At 49.9% G+C, this 19,818-nt stretch overlaps 1 protein-coding gene across 2 annotated transcripts; it reads left to right on the top strand.

Moving 5' to 3' along the window:
• Window positions 1-250: 250 nt before the first annotated feature.
• On the top strand, window positions 251-19,523 carry ATP6V1E2 (ATPase H+ transporting V1 subunit E2). 2 transcript variants are annotated; one of them, XM_062209390.1, is made up of 2 exons: window positions 251-329; window positions 18,630-19,523. In XM_062209390.1, exon 2 carries the CDS (start codon window positions 18,729-18,731, stop codon window positions 19,407-19,409), a length of 681 nt encoding a protein of 226 aa, XP_062065374.1. In that variant the 5' UTR covers window positions 251-329; window positions 18,630-18,728; the 3' UTR covers window positions 19,410-19,523. The 2 variants fall into 2 exon arrangements, with proteins under 2 accessions (XP_062065374.1, XP_062065373.1); XM_062209389.1 differs by having other exon boundaries at window positions 287-375.
• Window positions 19,524-19,818: the final 295 nt, after the last annotated feature.

Genomic DNA, 19,818 nt, shown 5'->3' with positions numbered 1-19,818 from the left:
ATCTTGCTGACCTGGGAGAAACGTTGCCTTTCGTCGGTTGCGCGCGGAAAACGCTAGGGTGAGAGGCAGCCTGGAGGTCTGTGGGGCCGGCGAATGAACCGACGCCCGGAGCGGCCAAGTGGGCATCCGAAGGCTTCCGCCACTCAGCAGCCCAGGTCCTGCGGTGCTCGACTTGGGAAATCCCACTGTTAGGCCCCCAGCCTTTGCTTCCCAGGCCTCGGCGGCTCCGACTGCCGCTCTCCCAGGAAGACTTCCAGGATCCCTGGAAGTTCCCTGTCGATGGACACGGACACGGAGCATCGGACCAGACCCGCCCGTGGCATTTGCGTGTGAGCGTTTGCACTGCGGCTTTAGATGGGACAGTGAGTCTGGAAGGTAGAGTAACGACCCATCGAGGGAGGCAGGAGTCGGGTCAGGGTCAAGGCCTTCTCTGCTCTTCCTAGAGGGGAAGAGAGGGGGACCTGCCCCTTTCTTGGCCTGCGGCACCCTGTCCTCGCAGCATGGGCCTTGACTCCTGTTCTGAAAGGCGGGGTGGGTCACGAGAGGTTAGGGCCTGGGGCAGGGCGCTCGGCCTAGGAGGGCTGCATTTGGCCGTAGCTCCGCCCCGCTTAGCAGCGTTGCCTGAGATGTGGCTCTTCCCTTCCCAGGGCCTCAGACTGCTCCGCTGTAAATGTTTGCTCGTTGGGCAGGGCCTCCCAGTTCTGGAAGTTCCAGGAGCCGCTCTGGGAATATCAGCTCAGGCCGAGTGCGGGATGAATCATGCAGGGTGACTTCACTGGTGACAGCAACCTCGTTCTCTGGACCACAGAAATGCCACACAGCCAGACAGACTGCCAGACACCCCCCCCCCCCGCCCCGGTGTGGGGGTGACAACCCAGTAGGACTGTGGGATGGGGAGAGGAGGCGACCTGGGGTGCCCCCACCCGGGCCCATGAACGCTGGAAGCATCCCAAGAGCAGCCTCACTTTCCCATGGGCAAAGAAATGAACACCTCCAATGGGAAAAGGCAGTTCTCAGAAGTCGGGAGGGCAGGGGCAGGAAGCAGCTTCCTTTCTAAGCATCGCCGAGGCTCTCTGCTTGCTTTTTTTCCTTTTGTTGTAACCGCAGATGCCGAAGCAGACCCAGGCCTGTGCCAGAACGGGGAACTTGCTACTTAGCCTTCTTCTCTTTTTCCCTCTACCGCCTCCTTCCTCCTCATTGTTCCCTTTCAGTATTTCATTTAACAAGCATCGATTGAAAGCCGCTATCTGCCCGGCTTCATTCCTGGGCAGGGGCGAAGAGCTGGCAGGCCAGGGTCCCCGGAGCCGGGGAGGGCGGACAGGAACCGATGTGCGAGCGGCCGATCACCATCCAGGGTGCTCAGCATTGTGCTGGAGAACCCTGCCCAGGCTCCTGGAATGCAGTGGCGGCGTTCCTCCGCAGCTCTGGGCGTGCTGAGGAGGGAGGGCACTGCGGGAGCCGTGGCCTGGGCCTGCACCTTAGGAAGCTACCAGGAGTAAGACAGGAATGCCTGGCAAAGTTAGAGCCCTGCAGGGGTTGGGCAGGGGCAGAGAGCAGGCTGAGTGGTGTGGGGACCTTGCTTGTTTTTAATTGGGAGCCATGTGGTGCAGCCATAGCCCTCCAGCTTCTGAAAGCCATGAGAAGGTAAACTCAGGACCCCACCCAGGCTGGGCATTATGTGTACCGTAGACTAGGGCCCAGGGTACCATGGGACAGGAAATCTGGCCCATACACTACTCAATTCAGCCCGGAGCCCATCATGGTGGCCAGCATGATGTCAAGTGGCTGTTACCTTAGGCCTGTCTCTGCTGTCTATCCCATCATTGTGACAATGGGTTGGGACCATCCTGATTGGCCCCCCTCCAAACTAGGTTGTATGGCTTCTGCACAGAGGGTGGCAGATCTACCCATTATATCCTTGTAATACCAGAGATCCACAGCCTCCCCCACATGACCCTGGAAAGAAAGAACTTTATGAGAGAGGGAGATGAGAAAGAGGGGTGGTGGGGAGAGAGGGAGGTGAGGAAGATCCAGGAGACATCCAAGGTTCATTACACATCTCCGTCAGTTGGTTTTCAGCCCAGGGGTCCCACTCACTCTGAACCCTATCTCCTGAGCCCTGCTCTCTCTCTGAATCTCCTTCTAGAAGGCGGCTAAGAGGATTGGCATCCTTCCGCTCTGGGACTGCCTACTCCTCTTTGCTTCTTTCTCACCCATATGCCCGACATCTTCAGATGCAGGCTCCTTGCTCCCAGAGCCTCTCTGACTGCACCTTGCCTGCCTTCATAGCACCACGCCTGTGCCTTCCCTTCCTCCCCTCTCTTCCCACTGCGAACACCACCCAGCTGCCTGCTTGCATCATTCTCTCTCAGGGCTCAGACGTCATGGACGCTGCACAATACAAGGATTTTGGACTAAGGTATTGATGGCGTAAACATCGCAGCCATTTCTTGAAGGTCAGTGGTCCCTGATGATCAGAATGACAGAGCCAGTAAGACTGGCTTCATTGGTTTTCATTTCCAGTTAGAATGTATCTAGATCCATTTTTATGGTCATTGCCTACCCGAAACTCCTAAGTATGCCCCAGCTTCTGAGGATTTTGGCTCAAGCACCCTAAACACTATTTTGACATCTTCCTTTCTCACTGTCTTCTGCTGTAGTGGATGTCAGGAGATCAGCCATTGTGAACCCTGGCATTGCCACCCATTGCTCAACTGTGGAGAGGACACTTCCTTAGAGGAAGTGCATGGATCGCTTCCTCCCTGAGCTCCAAAGGAGCCTGGACGAGGCTCCCTCTTCCAGAACTGACATTAATGATTGTACTCAGTGCAGCTGTACTAAGAGTGCCAGAGGACCACCCGACACTCTCTGGGGCAGGTGCTCCTCTAGGGAAGAGGAGCACCTGCGCGTAAGAGCCTTGTTCTGGCCAGCGCCGTGGCTCAATAGGCTAAGCCTCCACCTGCGGCGCCAGCACCCCAGGTTCTAGTCCCAGTTGCTCCTCTTCCAGTCCAGCTCTCTGCTGTGGCCCGGGAGTGCAGTGGAGGATGGCCCAAGTGCTTGGGCCCTGCACCCTCATGGGAGACCAGGAGAGGCATCTGGTTCCTGGCTTCGGATCAGCGCGGTGCGCCGGCTGCAGCGTGCCAGCCACAACGGCCATTGGGGGGTGAACCAAAGGAAAAGGAAGACCTTTCTCCCTGATTCTCTCTCTCACTGCCCACTCTGCCTGTCAAAAAAAAAAAAAAAAAGCCATGTTCTGAGGCTGGAGAGCTTTTTTACCCTCTAAGTCTTGGTGAGAAGAGTATCCTTCAAAGCAGCTGGAAGTTACGGACCCTGGCCTTCCTTGTCAGACTTGAGAGCTAGTGAAGCTAGACATCAATGCAGGACAGCCTCCTGCAAGTCGCAGCTTCAGTGCTGGGGATACAGTTCAGTTCCTAACGTGAGAAGAGGCACAGCGGGGCAGGTGGCGGTGATGATGGTGGTAAAACGGAGTTCTTAGTTAAGAAGTGACCCCTATCCCAGTCTTTTGGCTAAGGTCAACTGTAGAAGTGACCACTGTACATATGGCTTGACTGCAGTTGGGTGACAGTGCCAGAGAGGTTTTCTCATCAGAGTAGCTCCTGAGGCAGATGGGCACTGTTCCTATCTTGAACAGCTACTCTAGCCGTCCCACAATCCAGTGGGCTACTCGTGATTCCTTTACAATGTCTGTTGAATCAGCCATAGATGGATTCTCTGGCTTGCAGCCCAGCCTCCTGAGAAGGGTTGCAGAAGCAGAGCTCGGTATTGTATGTGCTTCATGTAGAGAGTCAAGATTTCCACTTCTACCATGCCAAGTAACGGGTACTAGATTTACCTTTTTAATGTAGGCAACTCAAACGTTACATAAAATATGCAAAACCACTGTTTTCAGATATAGGACAGCACATAGCACAGGACTGAAAGAAGGGGTAAAAGAGCTAATCCCTCCTCCTACTCTTTCTGCTGGTACGAGTTCCTGAGTGCTGGCGCCGTGAGCCCAAGCAGAGAAGGATGGTCTTGTTGGGTACAGTAGCTAGCTGGGGAGAATTTCAAGTCAGAGTGTCAGAGAGGAGGGCATATAGTGGCAAAAATGGCCTCTGGGATTCCTCTGAGTCCGTTGCACAGTTCTAAGTTGCATATGCTTAGGGTGAAACTCCACAATGCAAGGCAAAAAACCTCCAGGGAGCTGGGAGCTGATGCAGTCCTAGGGCTCATAGGACTGGGAGATGTTGAGTCTCAACTGGCCAGTGTGAAGTGCTCTGCTCGAATGTCCAGAGAATTCAGTGGAATCCCCCTTAAAAGAAGAGCTAAATTAGCCCTAGAGCAGGGTTAACTCTAGACATCCCCCCAATGTGGCTGAGAAAAAAAAGTTCATCCACTTTTGTCATAACTGCCAGCCAAACAAATTTCAGCCTCTTTAAAAGGACGATACCATTCAGCATGTAGAATTCAGAATGTAAGAATTACTGGACATGCAAATAGGGAGGGAAATGTAACAAAAAAAAAAAAAGAGAGAGAGAGAAAATGTAATTGACAGAAACTCAGAAATGAAGGTAATGAAATTTGCAGACAAGGACTTAAAAGGGCATTTAAAATACATACAAGTCGTAACACATGAATACAGTGAAGAAGGAAATGAAAGATACAAAAAAAGAACCACATGGAACTTCTGCCATTTAGAAATACAACACCTGAAATGAATAGCTCACTATCTGAGCATAACAGCAGATTGGTCATTGTAGAAGGAAATATCTTTGACACTGAAGACTTAGCAATAGCAACTATTGAAAACAAAGCACATACACACAGAGAACGGAACACAAAACCTCAATGACCTATAAGACCGTATCAAATGATGCAAAACATACAGTTAGAGTCCTAATAGGGACTGGGGATAATGACTTGAGGACATAATAGCCAAAAATGTTCCAAACTTAATGAAAATTACTAACTCACAGACCCAAGGAGCTTGGCAAACTCAAAGAAGAATGAACACACGCAAGCCACATCAAGAATGGCACTTTATAATTAAATCCCTAAAGCAGTAACAAATGGGGGGACAAAATCTGGAAGAGACACAACATACACAGGGGTACAAAGATAGAAATAATTGCCGATTTCTCATCAACAACAATGCAGGCTAGAACTTAAGGGAATAGCATCTTTACAGTATGTGATTAGAGAAAGAAAAGAAAGCATTGCCAACCTAGAATTCTATAGCTAGCAAAAATTACCCTTCAGAACTGAAGGTTAAAATAAGTGTGTGTGCGTTTTCTTCAGACAACAAAGGCTTAAAAAGGAGCTACTCTACAAGGAATTTTGAAGGAAATTCTGGCAGTAGAAAGATCATGACAGCAGATGGAAACTTGGATCTATACAAAGAAATGAAGTGAACCAGAGACGGCAAATATATGGATAAACAGGAGACATTTCTCTCTCCATTAAAAATTTCCATAGAAGATAATTAACCATTTAAAGCAAAAATAATAACCATATATTGCCTGCCTTAAAACACATGTAGAGGTAAAATTTATAACAACAGTAACATAGGATAGAAAAACAGAAATAGATGTATATTCTTGTGAAACCCTTACATTATGCGTTAAGTGGTATAGCATCAATTGAAGGTTATCTTGGTTTGTTTCTGCTATGACAACAAAGTGCCTTAGACTGGGGAATTTAAAAATAATAGAAATTTCCTTCTCACAGTTCGACTGTCTCAAGCCTAAGGTCAGAGGTCTGGCAGTTCTGTGTCTGGTGGGGCTGCTCTCTGTCCTCTGGAAGAGAAGAAATGAACGCTATGTTTTCATGTAGTAGAAAGGCAAACGAGATAAGTCAACCTCTCTCTCTGGAGCCCTTTTATAAAGGCACTAATTTCATCCATGAGTGCTCCGTCCGCCCACCCAGCACAGTGCTCAGTAACTGTTCGCCATATCCACTGCTTATGCACCATGCAGCCAGATTCTCAGAACGCTCTTACCCACCCCTTCCCCACCTTAGAGGATGCCTGGTTTTGAGGCAAATACTTTGGTGAGTGGATTGAGTGGGTGCATAAAACCATCCATTATTATTAAGTCACAATAGATGGTTGCTTTGGGGCTGGCATTATGGCGCAGCAGATTAAGCCACTGCCTGCAACACTGGCATCCCATGCGGGGACCGGTTTGAGTCCTCACCGCTCTACTTCTGATCCAGCTCCCTGCTAATGCACCTGATTAAGCAATGGAAGATGGCCCAAGTCTTCAGACTACTACCAGCTACATGGGACACTTGGTTGGAGTTCCAGGCTCCTGGCTTTGGCCTGGACCACCTCTAGCAATTGTGGTCACTGAGGGAGGGAACCAGTGGATGGAAGATATATTTCTCCGTCGTTCCCTCTCCATCACTCTACTTTTCAATAAATAAATAAATAAATAAATAAATCTTAAAAAAGAAAGATAGATGGTGGCTTAACCGCTCCCTAAGGAGGGTGTTTCCAGCTAACTTGTAGGGCAATGATTTTCCAGCGTTTTGTGCTGCGAATCACAGCAGCAAGTGCATTTTTCATTGTACACCACGTATGAATATCATACAGAGGAGGGACATTATGAGAAAACTATGCATGGATTTCAGAATTTTTGCAGCAAAATAAACATATTTTCTATGAATTCTTTGAGATATCCTTGTATGCATGTGTATAAGCATATACCTATAACCCAAAAAAGGTTCACCAAGCCATAGTTAGTCTTACTACTGTAATGAATTCTAGATTTCCCGTTCCATTAGGCTTTGTGTCTGCTGCTGCAGAATCATTTCACAGGGCTGTTTGCTAAGTACCCTGGCCGGAAGCTGGAGCAAGTGCTCAGGATCACAGAAAGATAAACAACCCCCACCGCTCAACGGCAAACAATCAAACAGTCTGATTTCAACCTGGGCAAAGGGCCTGTGTAGACACTGAACAAAGAAGACAGGCGAATGACCGATAAGCACGTGATTGCCAGGACCAACCAAAACAGCAGTGAGATACCGCGTCATACCCATTAGCATGCCTATAACCAAAGCCGAAAACGAACAGCGAAAAGCCAGGAAGTAGCAAACATTGGCAAGGATGTGGAGATAACTGGAAAACCTGGGCACTGCTGATGTGACAGTAAAATAGGGCACCTGCTGTGCAGAATGGCGTGGAGGGGCTCAAAGCGTGATTGTCCTAGCCATTCCGGCTGCTGTGACAAAAGACCCTGGCCCGGGGTCTCACAGCTCTGTAGACTGGAAGCCCACGATCAAGGTACCGAGGAGCTGAGCGTGTGGCGATGGCCTGTTCCCCATGGAGGACGCTTTCCAGGGAGGGGCAAACAGACCGTTCTGAACTTAACCTAGAGGGCACTGATCCCATTCATGAGGGCTCTGCCCTAATAACCTCACCACCTCACATCTTTGCGCTGTAGAAATGGAGGTTCGGTTTCAACATATGAACTTCATGGGGGACACCAATACTCAGACCACAGCACATGTGGTCCAGCACTTCCATTCCTGCGAATGTTCCCAAAAGGATTTTCTTGTTTTTTTGTTTTGTTTTGTTTTGTTTTTTTTTAAGACTTGTTTTATTTATTTAAAAGTCAGAGTTACAGAGAGAAAGGGAGAGAGAGAGGTAGAGAAAGAGATCTTGTTTGCTGATTCACTTCCCAGATGGCTGCAACGGCCAGGGCTGGACCAGGCTAAAGCTAGGAGCTTCCTCCAGCTCTCCCACATGGGTGTGGGTGCACAAACACTTGGGCCATCTTCTGCTGCTTTTCCCAGGCCATCAGCAGGGAGCTGGATCAGAAGTGGAGCAGCCAGGACACAAACCAGCGCCCCTATGAGATGCTAGTGTCGCGGGCTGCAGCTTTACCTGCTAGGCTACAACACCAGCCCGCAAGCAGGCATTTCAACAGATATTTGTACACCCCTGTTCTGGCAACATTATTCACCAAAAGGTGGAAAACAGCCTCGATAGATCTTTCTTGCTGGATGAGTGGATTTTTAAAAATGTGGTGTATTTATACAGTGGAATGCCATTCGGCTATAGAAAGGAAGGAAGTTCTAGGACATGGACAAACCTTGAAGGCATTATGCTGAGTGAAATAAGCCAGTGAAAAAAGGACAATTTTTTTAACTTTTATTTAATAAATATAAATTTCCAATGTACAGCTTTTGGTTTACAGTGGCTTTTACCCCCCCATAACTTCCCTCCCACCCGCACCCCTCCCATCTCCTGCTCCCTCTCCCATCCCAGTCATATCAAGATTCATTTTCAATTCTCTTTATATACAGAAGATTAACTTAGTATATATTAAGTAAAGATTTCAACAGTTTGCACCCACACAGAAACACAAAGTGTAAAGTACTTTTGAGTACTAGTTATAGCATTAATTTACATTGTACAACACATTAAGGACAGAGATCCTACATGGGGAGTAAGTGCACAGTGACTCCTGTTGTTGACTTAACAATTGACACTCTTGTTTATGGCATCAGTAATCACCCTAGGCTTTTGTCATGAGTTGCCAAGGCTATGGAAGCCTTTTGAGTTCGCCAACTCCAATCTTATTTAGACAAGTTCATAGTCAAAGTGGAAGTTCTCTCTTCCCTTCAGAGAAAGGTACCTCCTTCTTTGATGGCCCGTTCTTTCCACTGGAATCTCACTCGCAGAGATCTTTCATTTAGGTTTTTTGTTTTGTTTTGTTTTGTTTTTGTTTTTTTGCTAGAGTGTCTTGGCTTTCCATGCCTAAAATACTCTCATGGGCTCTTCAGCCAGATCCAAATGCCTTAAGGGCTGATTCTGAGGCCAGAATGCTGTTTAGGACATCTGCCATTCTATGAGTCTGCTGTGTATCCCACTTCCCATGTTGGATCGTTCTCTCCTTTTTAATTCTTTCAGTTAGTATTAGCAGACACTAGTCTTGTTTACATGATCCCTTTGACTCTTAATCCTTTCATTATGATCAATTGGGAACTGAAACTGATCACTTTGACTAGTGAGATGGGGTTGGTACATGCCACCTTGATGGGATTGAATTGGAATCTGCTGGCACGTTTCTAACTCTAGAAGGACAAATATTGTGTGGTTCCAGTTGCGTGAGATGCTAGATTAGTCAAATTCCTAGAGACAGAAAATAGAATGATGGTGGCTGAGAGCTGGGGTCTGGGGAGAGTGGGCAGGGTTTCCATTTAGGAAGATGAGAAAGTTGGGGAGATTGCCAGAGCAGTATGAATATACTTGATGCTGCAGAGCTGGGCACATGCAGATGGTTAAAACGGCAAGATTTGGGAGCAGGTGTTTGGCCTACTGGTTAAAATGCCAGTTGGGACCATTGCATCCTGTGTTGGAGCACCCGGGTTTCAGTCCTGGCCTCTGCTTCCAATGCCAGCTTCCTGATAATGTGCCCCCTGGGAGGTAGCAGGTAATGGTTCAAGTCATTGGGTTCCCTCCCCTCCGACATGGGAGACCTGGATTGAGGTCCTGGCTCCCAGCTTTGGCCTGCTGCAGCCCCAGCCAGTTGCAAGAATATGGGGAGTGAACCAGAGAACAGGAGTATGTGAGCTCTCTCCCTCTCTATTTCTGTCTGTCTCTCAAATACATACATACACACATACACAAATACATACATAAATAAGTTCAAGGCAATGCAATGTTTTACATGTGTATTTTAACACAAATACACCAAAATGCTAGATGGGCTTTATTCTTTAAATGGGATTTCTAGCTTCTCTGAAAAACCACAAGTCTACCTTCTCTAAGGCAGAGACGGCCTGGGCCTGGGGGGTGTTTGCCCCTTTAGATAAGAAAATATGGACCCCAAGGACCTTTTTGGGAGTGGGGGGGGGGGAATTCCCCTGGAAACTTAACTCTGCAACTAGGAAGTGTGTTGCTGCTGGGGAGAACAGCCCGGCTTCGAAGCGGCCTCCCTGCGGACGTGGAAGGAGAGGCTGTGAGAGCTTCGTGGACGTTATTTTTGGAGCAATGTGTCTTTCCCCGCCTAGCTCTCCCCTGGAGAGCACATGCCTGCCCCTGTGGCCTTTGCTTTCTCCAGCCCAGACCAAAGCCCGCTTAGCTTCCAGGGTGGAGTTCTTGGATTAAAACTGTGTGTGGCCCCTGACTGCTGGCAACGGAAGCAGAAGGAAGCTTCCCAGGGCCTCTGATCTTCTCCCTGGGGGTCTCCTTTCCTGCGCAGGAAACTCTCTCGCTCTGGCTTTCTCCAGTGCCGCAGGCTGGTTCCTGGGAGAGCAGAGCACACAGCCCTTCACCCCGGCTGGTTGCTCTGCTCTGTGAGGACCAGAACCTGGGTCTTGTGCCACATCTCCTCCTCCATTACCGATGCCTCTGGTGCCAGCCCTCATCCGTGTCCAGTCTCTCTCTGGCATCTGGTTTATGGCTGGACTTCCTTGCTTCTGCCACCTCTGTACTGCTGGTCCTAAACCAGGGTTTGGCCAGTTTACAACCCTGCTCAGAAGCCTCTGATGGCCCTTTTGCCTAAAGCCCCAGCTCTCGGCCTGACCTTTGCAGCCTTCCCCAGTGGAATCGCAATGTCTCTGCAGGTGTGGCCACTGCAGCCTCCTCCACCTCACGGCCACCATGCCCACATGTTCTCCCCATCTGCTCTGTCTCACTCTCTCTCCAATGGGGAACATGTCCCACCCCTCTGTGCCTGGCTAACTCCCTGCCCACACGGCCTCGCCCTCAGCGGCAGCCTGCAGCCACTCCACCTGTGCCCTCTCTCCTCCAAATCCCCTCCTGTTTTTTTTTTTTTCAGGCAGAGTGGACAGAGAGAGAGAGAGACAGAGAGAAAGGTCTTCCTTTTGCCGGTGGTTCACCCTCCAATGGCCACCGCGGTAGGCGTGCTGCGGCCAGCACACCGCGCTGATCCGATGGCAGGAGCCAGGTGCTTATCCTGGTCTCCCATGGGGTGCAGGGCCCAAGGACTTGGGCCATCCTCCACTGCACTCCCGGGCCACAGCAGAGAGCTGGCCTGGAAGAGGGGCAACCGGGACAGGATCAGTGCCCCAACCGGGACTAGAACCCGGTGTGCCGGCGCCGCAAGGCGGAGGATTAGCCTAGTGAGCCGCGGCGCCGGCCCCCTCCTGTTTTGAGTGCCAGGTACCATGCCACATGTCTATATCAGGGCCCTCTCTGGAAATGCTAAGGCACAGCTTGTGGGTTGGGTATCCACAAAGACTTGATTGATTTTTGTCTGTTTGGATAAATTCTCCTTGACGAACACCACTAGCTTGGCCGCCTTTTCCTGGTGACTTGCTTCCAAGTTAAGGTGCCCCATCGGATCTGCCCTGAAACCTTTTTCCTGCTTGAGTTTTCCTAAATTGCTTTGTGTCCTTTTAAGCAACTTCATAGCCCCTGCTCCGACAGATGTTCTGTCACTGATGGTTTATCCCAGACTGCCCACTGTATGGCTGAGGGTCTTCAGGGCTGCCTATGGTAAAAACAGCCCTGGGGGCTGGGAGGAGACACTTTCAGAGCGGATCTCTTCCAAGGCTTAGCTTTCTGGAAATTGCCGATTCCAACATCCCATACAGCAGCGACGCCTGCCTGCAGGTTCCTCTTCCCCGGCTACACCGTGGGCTTCAGAGGAGGCTGTGTCTGCCTTGTTCACGACTCTGTTTCGACATAGAACCTGGCACATAGTAGGTTGCTCAACAAATATTTTTCAAAAGACAGAAAAAGAGATGCTTCCTTCTTGCATGTTTAATGTTTAATAGTTGAGAGCCCCAAAAGGGTTTCCTAAGTCTCCTCACCCACTTTCGGGGCCCCACACATTGCCCCATGCCCCAAGCCCTGGAAAGCCCCTTCTTCACTCTGCAGTCCCTCCCCTCCCCCGCCCCGGGTCTGGAGGCCCAAGGTGGGTGCCGTTTCTTTTTGGCTAGGGGTGGGCAGCCCATCTCAGACGGGACTGACATCAGCTTGCTTCCAGCTCGCAGCTGGATGGAGAGGCAGCCGCTTCAGGAGCTGGGCAGGGCTGCGGGCTGAGAGGCACATTTTGCGCCCCCGTGTCTCCGTGTTCCTGCCGCTGTCCCCTCTCGCCAGGGTGCCGAGGGTGCTGCAGTCCCCAGCAGGGACCCTCCCCACTCACGCTTCCTCTGGGGCCCTTCCTGCACCTGCCTGTGAAGTGACCAGGCTTGAAATGTCTCCTTCCCCAAGGACAGACGGAAGGGCTCCTGGGAAGCCAGTGAGGAAGGAATTTGAAGTTAGACAAGACAGGCTCCTAAAACCGCTGGCTCAGAGCAGCGTGAGCTGTGAGGCCTCACTCACGTCCGCCAGGCCCCCAAGGTTGTCTAATGGCAACCAAATCATTCTTCCGGCAAGGTGATGCCTTTGGGTGTTTAGATAAATGCCTCGAGCAGCGCTTATCCCGGCTCCTCGCAGTTTGTCTCCGGGACTGTACAACACAAGGGAAGCAGTCCCTGATCAGCTGTCTGTGTATTTCGTATAGACCAAGGTTATTGCAACCACCTCCTTGCTGTCACCCCTTCTTTGGTCCCTCGTTTTGTCTGTAAGAGCAAACCCCGTGCAGGCCATTCAGGAGCCACCGGAGTCCATGCTCCTGGGTGGCCGTCCTCACTTCAGCTGCAATCAGCTCCCCTATCCTCACACCCAGTGTGTCTCAACTGGCTCTCTGGGTTGACATGGGCAGTGCCCTTTTTCTTGACTTGGGCATTTGCCTCATTAAACCATATACTTGTGTTCCACGTACTTTATCCAATGTGTATTATATTTCACAATAACAAAAAAAGGCAACTAAAAGTCCTCTCTCCAACTCCAAATCCTTCATCCAATCAACCCGTGTTTAGTTAGAACCTCTGCACACCCAGCCCCTGCTCGGGAGTGGAGATCTCACTCCCTAGGACTTTCCTGGAGCAAGCAAAACAGTTGGAAGAAGCAATGGCGCTGAATCCAGCTCTGAACTGTACCCGGAAGACAGACCGTGCTGTGGTTGTTTGCGGGAAGAGTGAGGAGGAGCGTAGGGGCCAAGGACATGCTAGGACTTCAGCGAAGCCTGACATGCGGGTGGGGTTTAGTTTGTGCAGGCAAGCAGAGCCAAGCGTTTTAGCTGAGAGAAGAGATGGAACTAAAGATGTTAAGCAGGACTTGGCTGATGTGTTGGTGGGGGGAGGGACTCTGAAGAGAGCTGATGGTACTGACTAGCTGTGGGGGTGGGGATCAGGCTCGGACAGCTGTCCCTGCTGCCCCCAGCCCCAGCGCAGGCAGGGCAGGGTGGGCGTGGCTCAGAGCACACGCCTGCCTCTGTGGAGTGCGGGGATCTGAGCCCTCAGGCAAGGGCAGACACGTGTGTTTCACATTTCTGGGTTTGCTGTGTTGTTTTGCTCGAGCCACAGGCTTATGTGGGCTCGTAATCGCCACCCCAGACAGGCGGGGAGTTACATCTGCCAGACACGTTACACAGCCACCCGCGAGCCCGCAGAGACACTTGCTCAGTCCTTGATCTGAATCCCGCCCCGCCTCGCAGCTGCCTTTAGTCCCTGTACTAACTGTTTAGTGGGGGTGCAGAGAGGGGGCACTGCCGAGGGCGGGACAGGGGTGTGGGATGGGCTGCGAGACGATTCCATCCTACTCCCATCACCAAGGACGTGGGCAAAGGTGCCACGGAGTGTTAGGAGGGTGGGTCCCTTGAGCTCCAAGTTTCACACAGGAAGCAAGCCTGGGATGTGTTCCCACTTTAGTGAGTGGAAATCAGATCTGCACAAGGAACGAGACCAGAGCAGAGCAGAGATGACAGAAGGCGCAGTAATGATGGTAAGGACAACCCCAGGCGGGAAGACGAACGATGTGCCCGGCATTGTGCTAAACGCTCACCTCTCCCACTTCATCTGCACGATAATCCCGTGATGTGGATGCATTATCTCCATTATATAGATGAGGAAACGGGGCCTACAAATGGTCAGTGCAGAACCAGCACGTGACTTCCAGCTCCGTGGCAGGTGGCCATGCTCCCTTAATGCCTGTTATGGACACAGAGAGGTGCCCTCTGTCTTCAGTGGAGCACCTGGGGTGGGTATCCATCTGGTGAATTTTGCTTGTGTTTGTTTCTCATCAAACAACCATAGGATTTGGCTCCCTGCACCATCCAAATTCAAAAAACAGAGACCGCGACACACCAACACGACAGCTGTATTTTTCATTAGTAAATCAATAAACCGGCTGTCTGGGTACACACACATATCTATTAAGGCAAGCACACCCCCGACCTGAAGTCCACCACGTGCCAAATTCATTGAGATTCTGGGCGTGCAAGGGGAGCCCCCAGCCACGGCCCAGGTGCCAAGAAAGTCCCTGTTGGCCTCTTCTTGGCAGACTTGGCCAGCCTCCCCCAGCGACAGCCTGGCCGTGGATTCGAGCCGCCTGGTCGGACTGCGAGGGCCATCTGCACAAAGAAGGATGCAACAGTGCCAGGTTCCAGTGCGTGCTCCAAGTTCCACATTCTGTTACCCACTCCCGGCGTCAGAGCCAAGGCAGGCCAGAGGCTGGGGGCCGGTAAGGGTTTGTCTGGTGTGTTTTCTCCTCTACACACATAACCCAGCTCATGCTGCATCTTGTCCCCTCTGCTTTCACAGAAGGAGAGTGATCAGCAGAGTTACGGAGGAGCCTTGGGGACATCCCCACTCCACCATCTCATTGACTTGTCTTATTTAGGAGCAGAGAATATTTTGATCTATTGACATAATTGTAGCTTTTTTTCCCCCAAGTACCTCCTAAAATAATGGGGAAGGAACAGGCTAAATGATGTTCTTATTAACTTCCAGCAGCAGCTGTTAGGTGAAACCCAAGAGCTTTGGTCTTCGTCACAATCCTGGCTTGTTTCTTTACCACACTCAGGGTGTGATACTAGTACATCATTCTGGGACAGGATCCTTTTCCCTCTTTTTTTTTTTTTTTTTGTGATAAATACATATGACACCAAATCTCCCTTCTCAGCACCTTTTAAGGCATATAGTAAGTACAGTGTTGCTAGCTGTACGCACTTTGATCACTGGCACACTCTCATCCTGTGTGCCTGGAGCTCTGTACCCACTGCACAGCAGCTACTTGCTCCCCCATGCCTGGCCACTAGCAACCATCTTTGCATTTGCTGTTGCTATGAGTTTGACAACTCGTGCAAGGGTGCTCTTGCAGTATTTGTCTAGGACTGGCTTATTTCCCTTAGCATGATGTTCTCAGGGTGCACCCACACTGTAACATGTGACAGAACTTTCTTCTTACTGAAGGCTGAATCACACGCCCTCGTATGTACGCACCACGTGTTTTCTTCATCTAGTCATCCATCCGTGAACTGTTAGGTGGTTTTCATCTGTTGGCAATTGTGAATAATGATGCGATGGAAACAGGTGCATAAATATCTCTTTTAGATTTTGTTTTGGCTGGCGCCGCGGCTCAATAGGCTAATCCTCTGCCTTGCGGTGCCGGCACACCGGGTTCTAGTCCTAGTCGGAGCACTAGATTCTGTCCCGGTTGCCCCTCTTCCAGGCCAGCTCTCTGCTATGGCCTGGGAAGGCAGTGGAGGATGGCCCAAGTCCTTGGACCCTGCACCCGCGTGGGAGACCAGGAGAAGCACCTGGCTCCTGGCTTCGGATCAGCACGATGCGCCGGCCGCAGTGGCCATTGGAGGGTGAACCAACGGCAAAAGGAGGACCTTTCTCTCTGTCTCTCTCTCTCTCACTGTCCACTCTGCCTGTCAAAAAAAAAAAAAAAAAGATTTTGTTTTCAGTTCTTTTGGATAAATACCCAGAAGTGGGATTGCTGAGTCACTGGTATTTCATCTTTTTAAAAAGATTTATTATTTATTTGAAAGGCAGAGTTACAGAGAGGCAGAAACAGAGAGAGAGAGAGAGAGGTCTTCCATCCACTGGTTCACTCCCCAGTTGGCCGCAATGGCGGGAGCTGGGCCCATCCATAGCCAGGAGCCAGGAGCTTCTTCCAGGTCTCCCACACGGGTGCAGGGGCCCAAGCACTTGGGCCATTTTCTACTGCTTTCCCAGGTGATAGCAGAGATCTGGATCAGAAGTGGAGCAGCCAGGATTCAAACCGGCATCCATTTGGGATGCTGGTAGTGCAGGTAGCAGCTTTACCAGCTATGCCACAGCACCGGCCCCACCAACACTTCTTATGTTCTTTTTTCTTTTCTGAATAATGATGATCCAAACAGATGTGAGGTGATATCTCGCTGTGGTTTTGGCTGGCATTTCTCCGGCAAATAGAGATGCTGAGCATCTTCCCATGCACCTGCTGGCCACCGGTGTGTCTTCTTTGGAAAAATGTCCGCTCAGGGCCTTTGCCCATTTTCCTAATCAGGTTATTGTTGGTTTTTGTCAGCTGTTCCATTGCATTATGGGAGTTCCTTACATCCTCTGGATAGTAACCTCTTGTCATATATATGGCTTGCAAGCACTTTGTCCCATCCCACAGATAACCCCTTCACTTTGCGTCTTGCTTGCCTCCACAGAAGCTTCTTAACTTGATGCTATCCCATTTGCCTATTTTTACTTTCTCTTGTCTGTGCCTCTGCTGTAATATCCAAGAACTCATTGCCAAGACCAACGTTAGGAAAGCTTTCCCCCTACATTTTCTTTTAGGACTTTCATGGCTTTCAGGTTTCGTGTCTAAGAATTTAAGAATTGATTTTTGTGTCTATATAGGATAACAGCTCAATTTCATTCTTTTGCATACAATTACTGCTATTTTGGGAGTGAATCAGTAGATGGAAAATCTCTCCCTCTCTCTCTAACTTTGCCTTTCAAATAAATATGTAAACCTTTTAAAAAACATAACAAAGTTTTGCATATTGATTTTGTAACCTAACACTTGGCTGGATTTGCTTATTACTCCTAGCAGGTTTTTTTTGGTGGAATCTTTAGGGTTCTCTACATATAAGGTCATGTAATTTGCAAAAAAAAATCATTATGCTTCTTTTTATTTTTGAATGTCATATAAATTCTTTTCTTGCTTATTTGCTCTAACTAGAACATCAATATTACATTGAATAAAAGGGGCAAGAGTGAGAATTCTAGCTTTCTTCCTGATCTTACAGGAAAACCTTCCAGTTTTTTCCATTGAATAAGATGTTAGTTATCGAATTTCCATATATGGCCTTTATTATGTTGAGATAGTTTCTAGCCTTAGTTTTTTGATTTTTTTTTTTTTGTCATGAAAGAGTGTTGAATGTTGTCAAAGGCCTTTCTGCAACTATGGGTCTGATTTTCAGTCCTCATTCTGTTAATGCAGTGTATCACACACTTTCCACCCCAGATTTGGGGAGATTGTGGCCAATGTTTCCTCAAAAGTGGCCTGTCTTTTTCTCTTTCCTCCCTCTGAGTCTTGGATTATGTATATAATGGCGCACTTGATGATATTCTGTGTGTCCTTTGTCTTTTCTTCACTCTTTTTCACATTTTTTTTCCTCCTTTGGATAATTTCTAATGACCTGTCTTCAGGGTCACTGATAACTTCTGCTGCCTGATCAAGTCTGCCGTTAATATCTGTTCAGGTATGATATTCTTCAGCTCCAAAATTTGGCTCATTTTCATATTCAAAGTTTTTACTTGAAAGATAAAAAGAATGAGAGAGAGACAGATAGACAGAATCAGTTTTCCATTTACTGGTTCATTCCGCAAATGCCTGCAACAGCCGAGGCTGGCCCAGGCTGAATCCGGGAGCCCGGAACTCAATCTGGGTCTCTAACATGGATGGTGGGAACCCAAGGTCTTGAGCCATCATTTGCTGCATCCCAGGCTATGCATTAGCAGGAGGTTGGATCGGAAGTGGAGGAGCCAGGACTTGGAGCAGTCACTATGATATGGATGGGCAGCCCAGCTGATGACTTACCTGCTGGACCAAAGGCATGCTTTTGTTCTCTTCTGTATATTCTCCCTCCTTATGGGTGTTCTCATTTTATCCATGCATCATTTTCCCGAGCTCATCGAGCACTCCAGGGAGCCTTTTTAAGATTCCGAATCTCAGACCTTGTTGTAGAGATTCTGATTGACTAGGTATGGGGTGGGTGGGTTTTAAAGGCTCCACTGGTGATTGAGATGGATTATGTTCAGGTTTCAAAACCACTCCGGTGAAAAGACTGCTGTCAACCTCTCCCACTTCTCAGCTCTCTGCAAGGCGCTGTGCCCTGCCTAGCAGTACTCTACCTCTTTACACAATGTGCAAGCTCTGAAACTCTTCCACCTCCAGACAGCCTGTCTGGCCACAGGTTTTTTTTTTTTTTTTTTTTTTTTTTTTTTTTTTTTTATGACTCTCCGGTCCTCTAGCCTCAAAATGTGTCTATACTTTTCATTTACGGGTTGATTTGGTATTGCCATCTTTCTGGCTTGCTACCTGATCCTTAGGCCATCACTGCCTGGATCAGGTTGGTCCTAACTGCCTCACTATTATTTGAAGATAAAAGAGATGGTGTGAGTGTGGCAGAGAGGGAACCCGGCTTCAAACCTCTGTTCTTCTACGGCCTTGGAGAGTTGCCTTCCCTCTCTGAGCCCCTGCGAAACGAGGGGTGTCTAGGTGGTCCTCGGGACCCCTGCCCATGGGCTCTGATTTTCTCTTTCTCCCTCTTGTGCACCCCCAGCTGAGGAAGTGGAATCTGGAGACACTGCGGAAAGCCTGCCCTACCCGGAAGGGAGCAGAGGCGCGCCAGCTCTCGCTCCACGTCCTCTGCAGGACGGCCATGGCCCTGAGTGACGCCGATGTGCAGAAACAGATTAAGCACATGATGGCTTTCATCGAGCAGGAAGCCAACGAGAAGTCCGAGGAAATAGACGCCAAGGCCGAGGAAGAGTTCAACATCGAGAAAGGGCGCCTCGTGCAGACCCAGAGGCTGAAGATCATGGAGTACTATGAGAAGAAGGAGAGGCAGATAGAGCAGCAGAAGAAAATCCAGATGTCCACCCTGAGGAATCAGGCCAGGCTGAGGGTCCTGAGAGCCCGGGATGACCTCATCTCAGAATTGCTCAGTGATGCGAGGCTGAGACTTGGCAGGCTTGTGGAGGACCCGCAAGTCTACCAGGGGCTTCTGGATAAGCTCACGCTGCAAGCCCTGCTCCGCCTGTTGGAGCCCGTGGTGATCGTGCGCTGCAGGCCCCAGGACGTGCTGCCGGTGCAGGCTGCGGTACAGAAAGCCGTCTCCCAGTACGCAATGGTCTGCCAAAAACCTGTGGAGGTTCGCCTGGATCAAGAGGCCCACCTGGCCGCGAGTGCAGCTGGAGGCGTGGAGGTTTACAGCAGCGATCAGAGGATAAAGGTGTCCAATACCCTGGAGAGCCGGCTGGATCTGTCAGCCCAGGAACAGATGCCAGAAATACGAACGGCCTTGTTCGGAGCCAACGCCAACAGGAAGTTCTTTATCTAAGGCGAAGGTCAAGTGTCAACCTCTTTGACACTCTGATGTCGTCCTGTCTTCTGTTAGGAGATGCTGTTTGAACATTATCCAGTGTGAACTTTGGAATAAAGCACAAATGCACGCTCAGGGATCGGATGCCAGTTTATCCGTCCGTGCCGCGGCTTGTGGTCCATCCTGCAGTCTGGGATGAAGGGACTGAGGCCGCCCGTTGTCAGCCTGGCCTTGGTGGGTGGGATGGGAGGGACAGTCTTGGCCTGCGGTTTTGGGTGCTCTCGGCTTCTTTAATATGCATGGGATGGGTTGGGTTTCACTTAAGCACCTACACTTATGTGGTTTCTTGAGGAGCAGAGGTCTTCCTCATGTGTACAGGGCCAACCTCATGGCCGTGGGGCCAGGGCAGTCACACAGGGGTCCACGC

Source organism: Lepus europaeus, chromosome 13 (assembly GCF_033115175.1).
Source record: "Lepus europaeus isolate LE1 chromosome 13, mLepTim1.pri, whole genome shotgun sequence".
NCBI classification, from domain to species: Eukaryota; Metazoa; Chordata; class Mammalia; order Lagomorpha; family Leporidae; genus Lepus; species Lepus europaeus.
The sequence above is the reverse complement of the archived record's forward strand: the minus strand, read 5'-3'. Positions and strand labels throughout refer to the sequence as shown.